A 19,281-nucleotide genomic window follows, 5' to 3' on the forward strand; every position below is an offset into this window, starting at 1 on the left:
ATAGGGTTAATTAATTCGCCAAGAGCTTCGAACAAAATGTCTTTCCATTGGATTGTCGGGGCGTTGTTTCAAAAATGATGGTCGTGCGACCGCGTAAATGGAAAAACCGACGAGTCTTCTCGAGAGAGGCCGCGTGGCTTCTCGAATACATACTTGCAAGGTTGACAACTCGGAACTGGCACTGGTAATTATGTATGTTTTTTCCTGCTTTCGCTGTCGAACTCCTCCATTCGAGGAATTCTTGTTCTTTAATTCCTAGTTGGTTAAGTTAACTCTTTAACGAACTGAATACCGCCAGGTATTTGTTTCTTTTGATTGCAAAGATGGGATGCGATTAATTATTTAATTAACTGGGACGAAGAAGCACGAGCGTAAAAGGATGTGAGATTTAAGAAAGAAAAGAACGTGTCGATATTGTTTACGTGTTTATTACAAGAGAACGAAACGTTTTTTTGGTCCGAAAATTAGGGGTGAGTTTTACGAAAAGATGCGTCTCTCTTACATATTTTTGTTTCTATGCGCTTTGATTATTACGGTTACAATCTTTCAATGTCGAGCAATCACGCGTGTGCGCCGTGTTGCTGTGTCGTCGAATGTTAAACAGCTTCGGAGGCGTATCGAATTTTAATCATTTCCTTCGCTCTTTCTTTCCTCCGTTAAGAAAATTTTGCTTTGGTTTTACTACTGAAAACTTCTAAATTGAATCTCGGCTCAATGTAACTGGACGAAGATAAATGTCGGCAATTGTTCAAATTCGAACGATATTCAAAATGATTCGAAAGTTTGCTATGATTGATCAACGCATCCGATGCTCGTATATGTTCGGTACAATAGTGTGCCATCTCGTTTCATACGAATAAATTAACTATATACACGTATACGGTATTTGGTTCGTGTCGGCTTAACAATCATGCTTAAATAGAATCCAAGTGTCACGATCAGTCGACCATTTCAACAAACTACGAAGGATACATCGATCTTGGGTTTGAAATTCTCGCTATACGATCTTTCATTGGCGATCGTTCGTCTCGATCTACCAACCAAGAATTGTTTAATTCGTTAAGTTCGTCGGTGCGAAGGCTCGATAGGTAAAAGAAGATTTAATTGCTTTGATTAGGAATGTAAATGGTCGACTGTTCCGATAGCGCACCAAAAGATCCAGAGTTATCACGGGAAGGGTCTCCCTTTCGTTTCATCCGCGATTACGTCGAACTCTTTCGTTTCCTGATCGACGCCGGTCGATCGATCCAACGATCGGTCCTCAGCGATCGTATCTTATTTTAGTAATATACGTTATTCCCGGAATGCTATGCTAGAGCTATTTCTTTAATTAATTAAGGCGAGCAGCGTGGTCGGTTTAAACGTTTTCTTCGTTTCGACGATTCTCGCTTACGACTCTTCGTCCATGCCAACTTTGTTACGCGCGATACACCACGGCAGACGCAATAAAAACGCAATGTTTGCTCGCGTTTTCTGGCCGTTCTTTCGAAGGAACGTTAATTTGCCATCGTATAATTTTCCTTGTCCCCCATTCTCCATGGAATCAACAAACATCGTTTAAACGTTTCTTTGTCAAACGAGTGTTAAAAGTGGAACGAACAATTCCTTCTACTCGATATATTATAACGACCGCGTCGTTCGAGAGAATCGTATTCGTTGGCGAGGATCGTCCTTCGAATTCCAGACCCATCGTTTCGAATTCAGTTTCGGGAGGATCTCCGAGAGATATCACTGAATGGAACACGTCTTTCTGGCGTCGGAGGTACGCAGGGTTATCCTCGATCCCGGCGCGTTGTTCTCATTCCCGGCTGCAAGGGAGCACGTTTTCGTTCTCATGATCATTAGATCCGTTCTGATGCTTGGCCGACGCACATTGGGCGCCACGACGCCGCAGGCGTCGCTCAGCCGTCGCTTTATACTCAGGGTGGCTTTATGCCTTGGCTGAAAACAAATTGTCGCTCTTTCAAAAGCTTTTGAAGAAGGTCCACTCGACGACACGCTCTTCGCAGAGGAAACGTAATCGTTTTGACAATTTAACGCGTTTGCCCCGAGTTATAACTCGCCCTGATGCGAGTTTTCACCCTCCCCTTTCCGCGACTTTGCCAATTGTTCAGTTACTACGTTCGAATTCCAGCATTATTTACGATTCCCTGAATACCGCGTCGTCTATCGTTCTCTATCGTTTTATACAATTCCCGCCGCGGAAATTTTCTAAGCGTTTCCCCTCTTCGATGTTTTGAATCGTCGAGTCGATCACCGTGAAACGAGCAAATTTTAGCTTCGTCGTTATTCAACCTTTGGCGCTCGGTTAAATTTCCATCGTTGGAGAGTGTCTGTGAGAATTATTCCACGACACTTTGAGCGTCGAGCTCGCGCACTCGTTTATCGTTTTGACCGATAGCGAGAAATATCGAATGGAAATTTCGAGAGAGCACAAGGTCGCAGAATAATTAGCAAATGTTTACCTGTGACGGTGGTAACATGGTAGGAGAACCGAAAGTGAGTGGGACCTTTCTGTGATGATTCGGTGCCATTTCCAGCGGCAAGCCGGCCACTATGAACAGTTGATAGAAAAGCTCCTCCACGTGGTAGTTTCTCTTTGCGGATGCCTCCACGAAAACACAGCAATCGTCTTGACTGTTGCAGTACTCCTCGGCCTCTTCAATCGTAACTGTTCTGTGGAACGCGCAACGCGTTTTTAATTTCGTTTCCACGGTTAGTTAAATATTTGAAACTGTCTTGATTGTGAATATATAAACAAGGGTACTCGAAACGGAAAAAAACATGTAAAATATTGCTGGAGAAAATCGTCGAGTAGCGGGTGATACTTTAAATTAAAAGCGTGGAAACAGGTCAGAATATTTTAACGCGTGATCTATAGATTCGAAGTGGTAGACGCTTTAATGTTTTCTGTTAATGAAACTCTAGTCTACAAAACTAACAATGACGAATGCCCTCAAAAGCCGTGTTCGACAAAGAGTATAATTTTATTTACGTAGCAAATGGTAGTTTCACGTGATCGTTAATTGTACTTTAATTAACGCGTGCGTTGCACGTACTTTGTTTCCTTATCACATTTATTTCCGACGATGACCATAGGAACCTTCAAATTGAAGTGACTTTTGCTCCTGCTCTTGGTCGCACTTTGGGTCGCGCTCACTTTAGTTTCCAGGATCGATTCACGCAGTCTGATGGCCTCCTCGAAGGATTCTCGACAGTCCAAACTGAACACCACCACGAACAGGTCTCCTGCGTTAGAAACGTGTTCGATGAGCATAAGAATCTACACGTTAGCCGAAGAAAACGCTGAAAAGAATCGTCGACGATTAGCGATAAGAAAGAAAAAAGATTTATCGTTTAAACAGAGTCACAGGAATAACTGTACGCTATCGGTGATTGCATAAATCTTGCTAACGACCATATTTAGGTTCTCGTGTGGAAAATCATCGTTACCTCTGCGACGAAGCTGAGGAGTGAACAAAAATTAGAATTTTAAAGCGGCGCGATTCCGAGGAAAGCGGCACAAAATTTTTGTCAAGTATCGTTTATCTGTTCATGCTCTTCGTTCGCATGCAAATTATTCAGAGTCTTGTTAAAGCTGCAGCCTAGGTTCAGTTCCTACATCGCTGCCTCGAGTGCTGTACGTTGCCCTATCGGGGTGGATGCTATAAATTTTACAGGGTAAGACGATGAGTTAACTTTTTGTCAAACTTTTTACTCAAGTTCTTCGACAAAGCGAAACTGACCGTATCAGACAATGTTCAATTGTTAATGCTACGTACGTCGAGAAAAGAAGGGAGATTTAAATGATCGCGCGATTGTGCGTAATTGATTTCATGTAAATGTTTGCACATTCATTGTGCATAACTATAAACAATAGTTAACATGTTCGAAATTTATGAATATTTATTTCAGCCTGTTTATTTTTATCATACCGAACACAGCTCGCGTACATACACGCATATATTCGTATGGTCTCTCGTTTCGCGATCGAGTTTTAACGAGTTTCCCTTCCGCTTAAAACCCTTGTGGAACAAAAGAACCGGCGCGATGCGGCATCGCGTTGGCAAATCGATCGACTCGTTTGTCAATGGGCCAGGAAAGAGTTTCTGATTCCAGGTTTTTTCGAGTCCGTTGATCGAAAGTTTCCAAGAAGGTTTCTGGAGGTTTTTCGAGGTTGTGACCTCGGCAACAGTGGCATTAAAATGACAAAAACACCCCAGACCTCGCTCTACTTTTTTGCATCACGATGCAACTACTTTCCCCAGCGTTTTTCCAAGCGAACATGCCATCGCGTCTCTTCCAGTGATTTAAACGTACAACGTCCGTCCAGGCGAAAATTTGTAAACTCGTTATTTCGTGTTTCGCAAAAAGAGGTGGTAAAAGCGTGAGTTTGAACAGTGTGTATATCGAAGCACCAGTAGGATAATATCGAACCAGGCGAATACGTAATACTGAACATTCTGTTTCTCCTGACTTTCATTCGTAGAAAATTCGAGGGTCGAAGTTTCCACTAGTGACGGATAACTTTCTGTTTTATTAGGCGATCTGAAAAGTTCGTGTCGCTTCTAACGCGCTGAGTCAATTACGTTTTTCTTCGAACTTTGCCTCGTATGTTTCGCACGTTTCTTTCATGCAAGTTGATAAAAATGTCACAGCACGAGAACGACCACAATTTTCGAATCGAAGGAGAATCGAGAGATTCTATAAAAAATTTGTTCGTATCTCTGTAACGTTCGCTGTGAAGGAAAATCTTGCAGTACGCGGAAACCATTCAGAGACATGGCGATGAATTTTTTTAATAAGAAGAATACAAAAGTTTACAAAAGTGATATGAAAGGACGAGAAGAGTTTGTAAATGGAGGTGGATATTGTATTCCGCTGTAAGAAAAGATACGGACTTGACGTTATAAAGTATCTAATATTTTATGAACTCTTTAGCAACGTACCGCCTTGTTTATGTTACGATGGAGCAGATGGCCATTTTCCTGCGTTATCTTACGGAAGTTTCTATTATTCGCGGCTAAACACAGCCAGTACGCAACGTTGATTATCGACCACAAATAACGGTGAAAATGAGCCGCGGAAGTGACGTTTTGAAGCTTTTATTTCAGTAGAACTCTCGGCCAGAAATTTGTTGGCCATGAAATCCTGGAATATCCTTCGGCTTTCAAGTACATTTCTCTCTTACGCGTTTTCACGACCACGCAATAGCCAAAGAACGGGCGAAGCCTCACCCTGTATTTCATTTCACGTTCCGGATGTTCTTTCCTCGGATATCAGCTGCCTTGTTCAGCTCTCCTCTTTCGGAAGCGTGGCCCACGGAAAAAATTAACACGTCTAGACGAAAAAGAGGTAGTTACGAACGCGACCCGAATACGTAACGTCGGATTTCCTGGATAAATCTGTTATTCCGTCTCGTCTGAGGCAGACGTTGCTACAGCTACTTTTTGCTTCTGTTTTCTTAGAATCCGACTAATCGGTTTTCTTCAGCAAAAAAATGTTGGTCTTTTTTAACGACCACACGACGCGGTAATGATGGACAGACTATTCTGGGAAATATGATTTAAAAGACGGGATCTGTAATTTTATTACAACGCAAAGAGAGATCCTATTCTATCTTTTTATCTGCAACAAGTGTCCCCTTTTATATCTCTGTCGTGGAGAGGTGTTTGTAGATAGATATTCAATCGATTCGAGCGTCCGTAGTTATAATTTCTTTAAAAAGCACGAGCATCTGCGTATCGTAAATTGATTGACAAAGTATCTGAATAAAATGAACCTAATCTTCTACTCTATATCTTCATCCTTTCTTCGTTCCTTCAATGATTTACCATTTTACTCGTCAACGTACGACAGAACGAACTTATTCTTATTCCTCCATTTCAAAGAGACAATTTTCCATCGAAACTACTAGACGTGGATTACTCCTGAAGTAATACGACACGATACAATAATAACAAATACAATACGACAAAATAATACAATAATCCGGTAACTTGGTCTTCGAGTAACATCGCATCTAGTCAACGATTCATCTTGGTCACCGGTGTTGCAACATTAACTACAGGGACCAAACAACCGCGTCACCGGCGTTGCAACATTAACTACAGGGACCAAACAACCGCGACAGCAAGTTACATCCGTTCTGTACGTGACCGTATTTTCGTCTAAAATAACGTTACCGACGGCCGGATTCGCTAACTTTATGAAAGCTGGATACGAACAGAGGATGAACGTATTTAGCGAATCTTCCTCTGCGAGCCTGGCGCAAATTAATTTTGAAATAATTACGGGAACTATTGCCGCTCTGCATTTGCAATCCTTGTCTTCTTCCATTTTCCTTTCACTCGTAGCTATCGTATTCGCGGATAGGCGAAAGCGAATCTCTTATTTTTATGGTAACACCTATCGAGCTTTTCAACTTTCGTCAAACGTGTACACCATTGCTGGAGCAGGCTGGTCGAGCGAAATCGACGTTAAGCCAATGTTGCGCCCGAATTTACTCGGCGTAACGATGGTCGTCAATTGAATATCGACGTGGTAGCGTGACGAACGCGAATGGTCGCGAAAGTGATTGCGTCGATATACGATTTCAATGGACCACCGGTTGCGCCGAGAAGGAAATCGTTATCGTTGTCGAATATGACCTCTCCTGTAGGTTGCTCGAAAGTTGGTCGTGGTGTCGCGCCCCTGTGTGATGCTGTGTACAGATTCCTGGCGAACGATAAGCGCCCTCGAGAACTCTTCGAGCTGGCCGTTACAGACGTCTTCTTCTCTTATCTCTTTGCAAATAGCTGCGGAGCTGGCCGGGATGATTTACTGCTCGATACTTTCGCTCGAGTTTCCAATTTCGTGTCGATAGATTCTTTCTAAGGACTAAAAAAAGAACAAAGAGGAAAGAAAAGAAAAAGAAAGAATCACAGAGAGAGAGAGAGAGAGAGAGAGAACTCTCTCAGGATGAAATAAGAACTCGATTGGAGGAGAAAAGAGTAAAGGGCGAGATGTTTGTCTGACGTCAACAATTTCTTTCGCCAAATTTCACACGGCGATCGACTCTCGACAGACTGAGTGTATCTGGCACCAACGATTCGTAGTGTAATTTATTTACGACATAAAGGCAGTCGAACGACAGAGGGTGGGGTCGAAAGAAATCCGTTTAACGAAACGTCGCGCTCTCCGGTTAATTAAAATGAAATTTTATCGCGATTAATTACAACAAAGACGGACAATTATGATCGACTAAGGACAGGATGGAGCCTGAAGTAGCCTGACAGTACCAAGTGAAACAGTTAACCGTGACAAACAATGATTCTCATCGAGGGATTTCGTTACACCTGAAGTCTACCCTATTCTTTTCTCTTCACCCTGGTCGTTCGCCTCGTCGACGAAAACGGATTCCTTTACTCGTTTTCGCCGTATCGAACTTTCTCCACGTCGGAACGCTCGGTTTGCTCGTGCGAGGAGCACTGTCGCCATTGTTTTCTTCCAGTGAAATATATGTCAGCCATTATGTCGGAAAGACCGCGTCCCGAATCAAAAGGAATTTTCCCCTTTGCTCGTGTCCTGCTGATGTTTAGTTCTTCATCGCTCTTGAATTCGGGTCTCAGTGCCCGCCTTAGAGCCCGTTTCGTGCTTGCAACTGCGTTAGACGCGTTCCATTTTATACGAGCAATTTCTTGCTCGTGACACCTCTTGTTCTATTGAATTTCTTCAAATTCTTGAATTTACGAGCATTTGTTCTTTGACAATGGAGGACCGTTATTATTCCCTGTCGTTTCGATTGTCCAACTATTTTAACTTTAGATTTATTTATCGAACTTTCGACTTCCAAGGAATTTAGCTGGATCAGTAGTGTGTTTAATTTATGGTAAGGTACTACATCGATGAATCAAAGGACTCTGGCTTTAGATACTTGGCTGGGAACACGGTAGAACGTTCGAGGGCTTCCGGCTGAAGCTTATCGAATAAGGTAGGACTGAGTCGAGGATTTCCAGTGTTAGATTATTGAAACACGTAGCGCTATGTTAAGAGCTCTCAATTTCACTTTATACTGGAATGCAACGCTACGTCAAAGACCTGGTTCTATTTCGCTCAAAGATGCAGTACTACGCTATTCTCGGTTTTCTCTGATTCTAACGTAAGTCTGGGATAGTTAAAAATTTTTGCACGCAATACATATGTACGAAAATGAATCATCCCCAAAATATAAATAACGTAATTTACATGCGTATTGTTATAAATCACGGAACGTTAGATCCGTGATCTGATATTGACCGTCTACGGTTTCCAATCGTAGGTTCAAAGCCGACTTTAACAACGGCTTTCGTGCAGCGTAATCTTGATGCCGGCCTGTGTAAGGGACTCGACCAACTTAATAACTACCTCCTTTTTTCTCCTATTTTGCATAGCCAGCGCGCTCGTGCGTCGCTCCGCAAATATTCGCATCGCGGCCATCTCTTGTACGAAAGCCTGCGAGGCACGTAGCGCTCGTATAACTGGTGGAGATCAAATTTTTCAGTGGAAAACTGGAAGCTCCGATACAAAGCATTCGCTCGTTCGTTCAGACAGAATATTTGACAACAGTACACCAATTGCTTTTATCCTGGAATTTACTTCCGTGTTTCAAGTTGCCTTTTCTTTTATTTTTTTAAGTTGTTTTTCCTCTTTATCGCAAAAAGGTCTTCAAGACAAGGTCCACAGGTTTTATTTACTTGCACGACGTGCGTTTTGTTTTATCACCTTTGACACGTCGACGCGGCGTGGCGAAGAAATTTGGTTTACAGCGCCTCTCTTCCTGTTTTCCGGTTTGTTGGTTTTCGTTCAGCTAGTTCATAACTCGATATCTTTCCCCTCATCCGATAAAACCGCTGCTCTTCTCCCTCGTCATCCTCAGAGTCGCTATATTTTTACGTTTCTTTTCATTTAGTATTTTCTCTTATCCTCTGCCTTCCAGAATCAGCATTTCCATCTTTACACCACCAGCTCGATTCCTCCGCATCGCATCCTGCCTTATCGTTCATTCCCCCTATACTTTTTGCACTTGTGGCAAAATGTCCCGTACGGTTTACGAAAGAGCCAAATTTTCCGCACGACTTTCGTCGCGATTCTATCTATGAAACCTTCTACTGAAATTGACTTCCTCACGTTATTACCATGCTAGTTCCATGGTCGACGACATTCCCTTATCGTATTGCTCCTTTATGTAAAGTATTGGTCACGTATATAATGCGTTACCCATGGCCTCGATAAAAGTTCATAAGTAATTCCATAAATACCATGGTATAATTTATTTAGAAATAAATAATACCAAACAGATAATAGGAAAAAATGGTACTTGCTGGTAGTCGTGAATTATTATAATACCATCCTATGTAAGAAATATAAAAACATCAGCTATCTAACTTCATTTTCTTTCAATCTTCGGGTAATATTCGGTTCGAGAACGTAAGAGACTATTTTATGTGCAGAAAGGATATTCTCAATAGTAGTAAACAGATTCTAAATCGAAGTCTATAGAATATATTGAGTCACTTGATCGATGCTGTTGTGCTATAGTCTAGGTCCTGTAGTACAGGTATTTGGCACGACACATTTTTGTGTTATACATACGACGATATTTTTACGAAATTCTATAAGCACTAATACACGACGTATACTTTATAACAAATCCTAAATGCATGTGCACAAATGACTGCACTTTTAATGTATATAAAATTCCGTAAACATTTATGGGCCACATCTTTTCATTCCAATTGTTTCAGAAATGTTCGGAAATGGACTGCAAATGTGGAATTCATGGCCGTTATAATCTGCTACGCGGTCGTTAAAATTTATGTATCGTGCCATTTTCCGTTCATAATAGTTCTTTATGTATTGTCGTCGCCTTAGTTGTAAATGCACGTCGAATTTATTAAACGAAATTAGCTCATAATTTATTAATTGATCGATTCTATCGTGTAGCCTTCAGGAGATCCATTAAATATGATTTAATCCTTCGACAAAGTCTTTTTTACCCAACATCTTTATTTCTGTAAAATATTCGAGCAATTAAACATGTTGAATTCCGCTTGCTAAGGATTATAAGGAACCCTATTTATGTATATTGTCATTCGCAGTCCCCGTTGCTTGATAAACTCTATTGTCACGAAAAATTGCGTGACTGCTAACTAAATATTGGTTTTCCGGAATATTTTGGGTAACTTAGTTTTCTCGAATTTTAATTTTCCGACTTTCTTTCGCGGGAAAATGGATTACGATGCATTAATGCGATATCCATGGAAAAATAGTGGAGCTCAGGGACTCGCTTCGAAATTCAAATCCCAATCTACTTGGCCGTACGGAAAGCGTTACAGTTCAACCTGTTAGCAAGATTTTCGCCAAGACCTTCCGATTTTTGTGGATATTTTCCGTGCGCGGAAACCTTCGGCGAATTTTTTAAAGAAGAAAACGATTTGCAGACGAGAAATAAGTTTTATTCGTACGAGGATCGGATGGCGAATCATGTATATAATCATCGGTGAGACTGTTGCAACGTTATTTGTTGCATGTCCACACACGCTGTACTTTGTAATTAGTTGCGTGCATGATAATTACGCTGGAGTAAATTATTCGGTACCTTGGGCGATATTTTACGAAGAGATAAACAGGTTACCGTTACGTTTTCATTAATCATATCAAACGAGTGTGGTTAAAAGGGTAAATATCGCGGAATTCGTCGATTTAGAAGCGTAGAATTTAGCCACGAGATCGTGGCAGGTACTCGACCCTATTTTATAATTGTATTTCTCTTTATCTTGTTTTATTTGCATAAAAATCTAAGTTCCTGAAATTAAATTCAAATTTTTCCCTAGAATAGGCGGAAGTCTGTCATAAAGATGTTATAGGAATAAGGTCACGTAGGTTATTTGAGGTCATGTTAAAAATATTTTGTCGGATGTCATTTAAAGCTATATCGAAGTCCGAAAGATCACTTTAGGTCGTATCAAAGCCTGAGAAAGGTCATTTAAGGCCCAATCAAAGTGAGGAAGGTCCTTACAGGTTGCATCAAAGTTTTAGAAAGGTCATTTTATACCATATCGACTTTGTTGGAGCTCTGACAAAATTGTGCCGTGATCTGACAAGCATCATCGACGATCCTACGAACATAGTTCGAACCGTATTTCTTTCGATCGTAAAGGAAATCCACGAACAAATCGAAATACATCGTTCGGTTGATTTAGCGAGCGAAAGTAGCGAGTATTTTGCAGGCTTACCGGAATGGCTTACGTAAATTCGATAATTTCTAGAGCGGATGTTATCGGACGTTCACATGGTGGCCGTACGATGCAAACACGTGACGCGTGCGTGCGGTTTAAAACCGAATGTGATCAATACGCGTACGCACATCTCTAGGTCCGTGTGTACGCTCGTCACGTGCATCATACGTGATGCAGATACATTTTTTTTTGCGAGATCGTAATTGCAGATTTATCGAATCATTCGTATGGGTGCCGCGACCATTTTACATCCACAGGATTTCTCGATAACTACGGGTCTGGTTGGTTTCCTCCGACTTGCAGCGAAATTCCGTCAAACCTCGTGCGTGCGTGTCTATTCGGGTCAGAAGTCGCGTGCACGAGGGAACGTCGGATAGCAACGCGAATAGCATGCTAATTAAAAATTAATTAGAACAGGGAAAGAAGGAACGAAGGCAGTGTGCACAGAGCGTTATTAGTTTCGCCTCTGCGATATTTCATGGCAATCGTGACACAATGTATATCACTCTTGTCAGTCCACGTTTCCCTTTTCGTTCTAGTATGGCATATTTCTCGCAAGGCCGCAGCCCCGTGTAAATATCGATTCGGCCAGTTTTACAAAATTGTGGAGGACATCGGTAGAAGCATAGCGCGCATCAACGATCTCGCGTGTGTACTCGAAAACGTCAAGCGGATGTTGCCATGGGGTTTTCGCGCTAGAATAAGCCGAAATCTGTTCGGGTTATATGCGATGATGTGCCGTTCTTTGCGGCTGGCTGTTTATAAGCTACCGATATTTCGGGATTCGATCAAGCGTACATTGAAACTTTGCCGGAACTTCACGTAGTTGCGAACCTGTGCTGGAAGAAACGATACTCAACAAGTTGTCGAGATAACTGCTCCCAGGAAGCGGCTGTATCTAAGATCTACACCTACGGCGATACACATACAAGATTCACGACTATCCTTCAATATTGATTCGCTTGAAGATCAACGAAACATGATCGACCAGCTACGAATAGATGGAAGCTTTATCAGAATTTTCACCGGCTGTTTTTCAATTAATATAACGTTGTTGCTACTTGTTCGTTAGCGTTTAAACACGCTGCGCGAATATCATAATTGATATCGCGGTACGATGAATTATTATCATATCTCACATTGTCAGATATATAACTCGATTTATAACGGTTCCTACCATTAAATCTTCCTTATTTACAACGTAACACAGATAGATCCTTATTATTCTACCAAGATAAAGGAAGTAAGACGTGCGTGTATAATTCAATTTCAAAATGAACGGGCTTGAGTTAGAATTATGTTTCAATCTTATGAAAAGATAATACAGTCATCTCAAAACGCTACGTTAAAATTTCGGCCGTTGCAAAAATATAGAAAATGTTGTTCGAAGCGTAGTTACGTAGCGTGGCTAACGTAGATTAATTTTCCAGGTTTCGCTTGGCAACTTCTCGTCATTCTTCCTCGTTATCTGTCACTCATTTTCCCTAAAATCACCCCTCGCCCTTTCTTTAGTCCCTCGAGAATTGGTCTGCTCTGTCAAGCTGTTTGTAAGCTTGTCGCTGATAAATCGAACGCAATCTTGCAAGTGAAGACCATACGCCACTAACGGTCATCCTTCGGTTCGATCGTAAACCTCACCCTCTCTGGCGGTGAAAGCCGTTTGCTTGCATTTGACGGTTATTGTCACGCGGTTATCATCGCTGTTTCGCATTAATCTGTCTCTATAGACGACAGTGTAACTGCAGGCATTTCAACGGCATGTTTGGAAACGTTCGTCGTCGACTGGTAAAATATTTACTTTTCCTCTTATACCTGGTTACACGCGTCGCCACGATTAAAGTCCGACCGTACGTGTACTCTCAAAGTTCTATCTATTTAATTAGGCAAATGTGAATATATGTATTCCTGGAAAATGATCGAGTCGTCTTTTCTTCGTTCACTTTCGTGGTCGTAGGTTGATCGACTCACCTGTTAGGAAGGATAATCGACGCATCGCGGGAAACGGATGGTTGCCGCTCGTGTCCAGAAGATCGAGCTGATGAACTTCGCCTTTAATCCTGTACAGCTTTCGATGGAAATCCTCGATCGTCGGTGTGTAACTCTCTTCGAACTTGTTGGACAAAAATCTGCAATGAAAATCACTCCGTATTATGCTTTGCTTACCGTGGATTCTGACCAACCGTCATTTTGACGAATATGTTTATTTTGCAGTCAAATATATGTATATTGATTTTCACGAGTGTATGTGTTTTAGTCTTCAAATATTTCATTTGTCAGAACGACGGTTTGTCAAAACATACATCCGCTGTAATCATTGCGTTACGCGAGGTTTTACATAACAACTTTTCTAATGACCCATAAAGTCGGTAAATGTATAAAAATCTATTTACATATTTCTAACAAATTTCATTTCCAATTGAATATTTTCTCTCGGACGCTGTTACATCGCTTTTCACAGCAGCGACAGCAACATGGATTATATTCGAACGGAATTAAATCGTTTGTCCTATTAGCGGCGAGAGCGAGCGCAAAGCGGAGGCTGGCTTTGCTGTTCGATCACGCGGAACATTTCGAATTCGTTTTCACGATTTTCCCTCATCAAGTCTTGTATCGTAGTACGATGTTTTCCGCGTCGTTTATCGTAAAAATTGCACTCTGATGCAATGATTTCATCGGAAGAATTATAAAACGTAATAATTGCAATATTAATTCCGTTATGCACGTTTGCTCGATGCTCGATTTAAAATTAATAATCAGCGGTGTAACTCGAATGCCTTGAATGTTAAACGCGTTACGAAAATATCAGACGACGAACGGTTGATGGAATGATTAGAAATTGGGCGCGAAACTGCAGCTGCGAGGCCATTAAACAACTAGCGTGGAAACGCGTGGAAACTAGAGACAATACGTGCCGCATTATTATCCATTAAGGTTATTCTTGTCGGATTGGGAACTCGATTCGAGTTGAATATGGAGGCATATGGAGCATATAGAAGTCGTTGTTTAGAAACGAATTTCGCTATTATCTGTGAAAGACGTTAACGAGCACATTACAACGCCGCGGTTCAACGTGCGTTGAAAGTACCATGGAATATTTCCGATTTAAACCGAAGAAATTCTAGACGAAATTCAATCGCATGGAAGCTGTCACGGTCTAGTAAATCAGTGACACGTTTTCTGTCAGTGTCCACTTTCTCGCCGCGGGTTAAAAATATCGCCCTGTTAAAAGCTTTCTGGTTTTGGGGCGAAAGCGAGCCGATACGCTTAGATTTCGCTCATGGCAGCCTTGTATCGTCGTCCAACCGATCGGTGCTGTTGCGGTAAAGTGTCAAATATTGTACTTTTTGTGGTGAATATCGATCGTAGATGTTTGTTTCTGCAGTTTTGAAACAGCTTTGTAGATTTATGGGCGTAAGTAAATTACTCGACAGTCTGCTGTAGCCACATTTTCATTTCTAGTAGGACATTTTCAACGAAGGAGTGGTTCCCAACGGTACCTCGTAGAGTGACCATCGTGTTTTAATTTATTTGATGTTAAAATATTTGCCACAGGCTCCAAGCATTTTAATATTTTAAAGCCATAAGACAAACTGTGCGATACTCTCATAAACCTAAAAGAACCTCTAATATGAATTAAGTTTTTAATTCTTCATCGTACAACGCTTGAGTCTAGAAACGCGACCGATAAATTAAGACGAGACTTGACAGAACCGGGCATCGGATTTATGTATATTCTCGTTCTCCATGTCGAGTTTCCATCCAGGTGATACTTTTTAACCTGAAAGCGATACACGTTTGCTGTCGCTGATGAAAGATACAAGGCCGTGGTATTCAACGATGGAATTGGCCATCTTTGGATCGCGACACGGAAACTTTGCGTTGTAAAAGATCATTTCCAGCGTCGTATAAATCGTCTTCCCATTACAGAAGTAAAAACGGAAAATATTTGTATTTTTCGCCACGTTGTCTGCGAAATAAAACCTCCTATTCGTACGACAGCCAATTTTAACAATTCTCCGACCCAGTTTTAGCAATTCTTGAAAAAGAGATTCGCGGTAAGACGAACGCTTCTACTAACGTATTTATGCTTTTGCTTAGCAATTTAACGCAAAGAGAATAAGGCTGTAAAAATTCAAATTCCTCATGAAAAAATATTCTTGTAGTAGACGACTGACTTCCAGTTCTCCCTACCATTCCGTTCTCAAGCATCGCATTTTCTACCAAAGGGAAACATTTTCATACATTCATAAGCAACAAAGCTGCTTCCATTTGAATGCTTCACTCCCACGTGGTTACATTGTCTCTGAAGGGTTAATATAAGTCAGCATGGAACAGCATCTCTCTCCATGTTCAAGAGAGAGAGGGAGAGAGAGAGAGAGAGAGAGAACTAGAATCGTTTCTGCTTTGTAGTGGGTGAAAAGAAATAAAAGAACCGACCACTTTATCCGGAATCTATGATTATAGTGGCGAAAAGGAAAGGGTAAGAGTTACCGTGCTACAATGGCAGTTTTGCCAACCCTCGCGCTACCGAGCATAACCAAACGGTAGCAATTGCGCGGGGGTGGTTTGCAGGCATCCTCCTGCGAGGACGTAGACGCTGGACTAGGGCTGACTGGGATCGGAAGGATGCCATCCTCCGAGCCTGAGGGCCCCTCCAATTCGGGGCCCGCCTGTGCTCCCCTTCGACCTCGATTGATTCGTTGCTCAGCCTCCTCTGGTGCACTTCCGCTTCTGCACAGCCTCTGCGCGCAGCACACGAATCGGCCGCACGCCTCCAGCTGAAATAAAATGTTCTAAGTGAGTAAATATGTTGGAAGACCCTGTAACGTAACGCGTGAAAGGACGAGGAATATAATAGCGCGTGGTAGAATATTCGAAGAGATTCTGTTGAAGGTGATTCTTCGAATCTCCGCCCATCGAATTAGGATCACGTATGATTTTCAATAGCTGTTAGAATTTTTATTGAACGTTTACGTGTTGAATATTCCAATTGAACCGAGATGGTTTTATAAAGAAAAATGGATTACCATAGCGGCGTTATTTTTATTGCGATCAGCGATGTTTCGAGAATGGCATTCCGCGCCTTGCTTTTTATCGTTTGCACAACATTCCACGGGGTTTGCCTTGCGTGCCACGGCAAAGGCCATTCAACAGGGAGGAGTACTGAAAAAGCGATTTTCAAACAGAAAATGAAGTAAAGCATGAAACTGTATAGTCGGCGCGTTTGATCTCGCCTCGCTAACCGAAAAATCCAAATTCGTTTATCGAGCGGTCATGCAATGCGGAACTCGATTTGTTTTTACCTTGTATTGTTTAAACATTTATGTAGATGTATTTAAATTCACAATATTTGTTTAACTTATTTTTAGCAGGTTGTATACAGAGAGAAGAAGGATCGATATTTGCATTAAATTCGAGCGAATACTCTTCTTGCGTTAAAACACACGTGTCGAGAAGTAAACACGTTTTAGTAGGTTCGCAAACATTCCACCGTTAAATCAATGATTTTTCAAATACCACATTCAAATATCACACCCCCTCCCTTATGTGAAATTTCTCCACGCACGGTAAAAATATCGCTGGATATGAATATTTAATTCGAACGTTCATTATTTCTACGTAAAATTCATTGGAAAATTGAGAATATGAAGATAATATGAGACGAAGTTTTATTCAATAATCAGTTCTTTTATCGTCATTGTACAAACGTGACGTGCGTAAAATTTGTTCAAATTGATACAACTAATCAGTTATTTCTTCCTTGTTTTATCAAAACGAAAACAAAAATTTATAAAATTTTTTCTTGCCTACGGGTATAACATTTCAAGAAAATTACGAGTACCGTAAAGATTGAGTTACAAAACGGTTATCACAAAAAAATGAAATAAAATTTTTTTTATTAAAATATATTTTGTCTAATCAGTAGGTTTTGCAGAAATATCGACAAGATCGTATTTCGCGTGTACCGGAAGTGTCGAATTCTCATAGAAGACGTCAACACCAATGGGCAAATGTTAATACGAAACGTGATACGGTTTCTTTTAGTGAACATGATACGATGGAATCGGGTATCCGGAATGTCGAGGTAAATTCGTGTCGTGTATTCTCTTTAGATTTGATGTGACAGATTTTTATGTGTTACCTGCACGCAATTGAGCATGCGTAACCGAAGTTGTGTTTCGCTACTATGTACCGGAAAGTTTGTTAAATTTCACACAACGCTATTTGTGTCCCCAGTTGAATAAAATGACACACATTTATTTTCTGGGATTTAATCGAGATTTTTTTCCCTTATTGATAACTTTTCAAAAGCATTTCACATATATTACGCAAATCCCTTTATTTAAATTTAATGAAAAAATTGCTCAAAATAAATTTTAAAAATTTTCTGTGCGCTCGTTCTTAGATTATTCTAACAAACACGAGTAAAAGAAAAATATTGAAAACAAAAGAGAAGTTTTTCAAAAAAATTGTTTTGAACTCTTTTTCAGTCATTTCATACAACGTAATTTAAAAGAAACTCAGGACTCGAATGGCCTCGCTACTTACTGCAACGTGCATCAATTTCCAAATGTATAACAAGTAATGTTGACATACCGCGAGTACGATATTTGCTCACAGTTTTAATTGTTCTTTTAGATTCTGTGGCATTCATCAACGAATGGCAATCGTTCAACGTAACACTGTTCTCCGATTCACGTTAACGAAGACCATCGCGATCATCGATGTAGTTGTTTAATTGGAAAAGGTTTCACTTACTGTGTATTATCGATTGGAAATGTATGTTTGTTGAAAATGACGTAGGTGAATGTTTTCACGAGTGGTTGTATCGCAAGCATAGCAAGAAATCAACGAAAATGAGAATTTTCAAAAAAAAAGAAAAAAAATAACCGATAAAAACGCCGAAAATGACATTTTAGAAATATTTCCATTTAGAATGATTATATGAAAAATTATAGAAATATCGGTTTCCGTATAGACGATAATTTGATCATCGTGCCCCGCGTTCCATTGAAACGACGAATAGTTCAACGAAACGATGAATTAGTTCATAACAGAAATAGAAGAATTCTATGACGAATAATGGTTATCGATATTTTATTCGCGTGTAGTTAGAGGAATACAGATTTTTATATTATCGAAATTTTTCTTGCAGTGATTTCTTTTTTAACATTTTGTTGAATCGAATTTGTTAGATTCTTTATACATTCACAAAGAAATATTTGGTTCGTCCCACTTTCATGATTTCCATATGAATTTGCGGCGTTATCGTGCAATATTCTCTAGTAATTCCATTTGATGTATATGTCTATTACTTATTTAGATGGAACGATTAATTCGCATCGATTGCAAAATTGCTATAATTTCGTTTTACTAGCTATCCGATAATCTCGAGACACGATTATCGACGAAGCGACCAAACATCGTTTCCGTTAATTTCAATAATTAACCAAGCCACGATGCCTGACGTAAACCGAATCAAATAATTTGCGACATGACCTATCCTAACACGGTCAACCTGGTCCACTGCTCGTCGTTTCAGACGAGCGTCATTCTTACGGTTTCTGAGTACCCCATTTCCTTTGTTAACTGTCAGAATTTTCTAAAATTCGCTGACTTCTACAATGGAATTAAACGAAGAAATAAAGATGAAACGGAAACGACAGGATAAACTTGCACGTGATAGTTCGAGAAAAAAAGGAGAAGGTCGATTCTTCATTTTTGGAAACTTTCCTCCGTTAGGGCCTTTGTCTTTCGTCTCTAAACAGTTGTTCTAATAACCGTAGTGCCGTGGAAAACGTAATTCTGTTAACAGCGTCTCGAAATTCGTTCCAAAAAAGGAAACAGCATCTCTCGAGGCTGGAAACGTTGTATCATCACGGTTAAATGGAATACCAAACATTTTTTTCTACACGGACAAGGAAAAACGAAGAAAAAGTTAGAAGGGCACGAGGGTGTTATTAATCATTTGGCTAAATATCGTAGCCCGTGCTATCGAGCATCTCTGAGAGGAAGTTTTTAA

The 19,281-nt window shown here is 40.6% G+C and overlaps 1 protein-coding gene across 1 annotated transcript in view; it reads right to left on the reverse strand.

Moving 5' to 3' along the window:
• Window positions 1-412: 412 nt before the first annotated feature.
• LOC117204419 (dexamethasone-induced Ras-related protein 1) overlaps window positions 413-19,281 on the reverse strand; it is a 44,845-nt gene continuing 25,976 nt past the window's right edge. Inside the window, exons 2-6 of the mRNA XM_033441781.1 lie at window positions 15,750-16,036; window positions 13,227-13,384; window positions 3,060-3,249; window positions 2,466-2,676; window positions 413-1,941 (exon numbers count right to left, since the gene is read on the reverse strand). Of these exons, the coding sequence (XP_033297672.1) occupies window positions 1,729-1,941; window positions 2,466-2,676; window positions 3,060-3,249; window positions 13,227-13,384; window positions 15,750-15,793 (816 nt within the window). The 5' untranslated portion in view covers window positions 15,794-16,036 and the 3' untranslated portion in view covers window positions 413-1,728. The remainder of the gene's footprint in view (window positions 1,942-2,465; window positions 2,677-3,059; window positions 3,250-13,226; window positions 13,385-15,749; window positions 16,037-19,281) is intronic.

This window comes from Bombus bifarius, unplaced genomic scaffold, assembly GCF_011952205.1.
Source record: "Bombus bifarius isolate JDL3187 unplaced genomic scaffold, Bbif_JDL3187 scf7180000007978, whole genome shotgun sequence".
Taxonomy (NCBI): domain Eukaryota; kingdom Metazoa; phylum Arthropoda; class Insecta; order Hymenoptera; family Apidae; genus Bombus; species Bombus bifarius.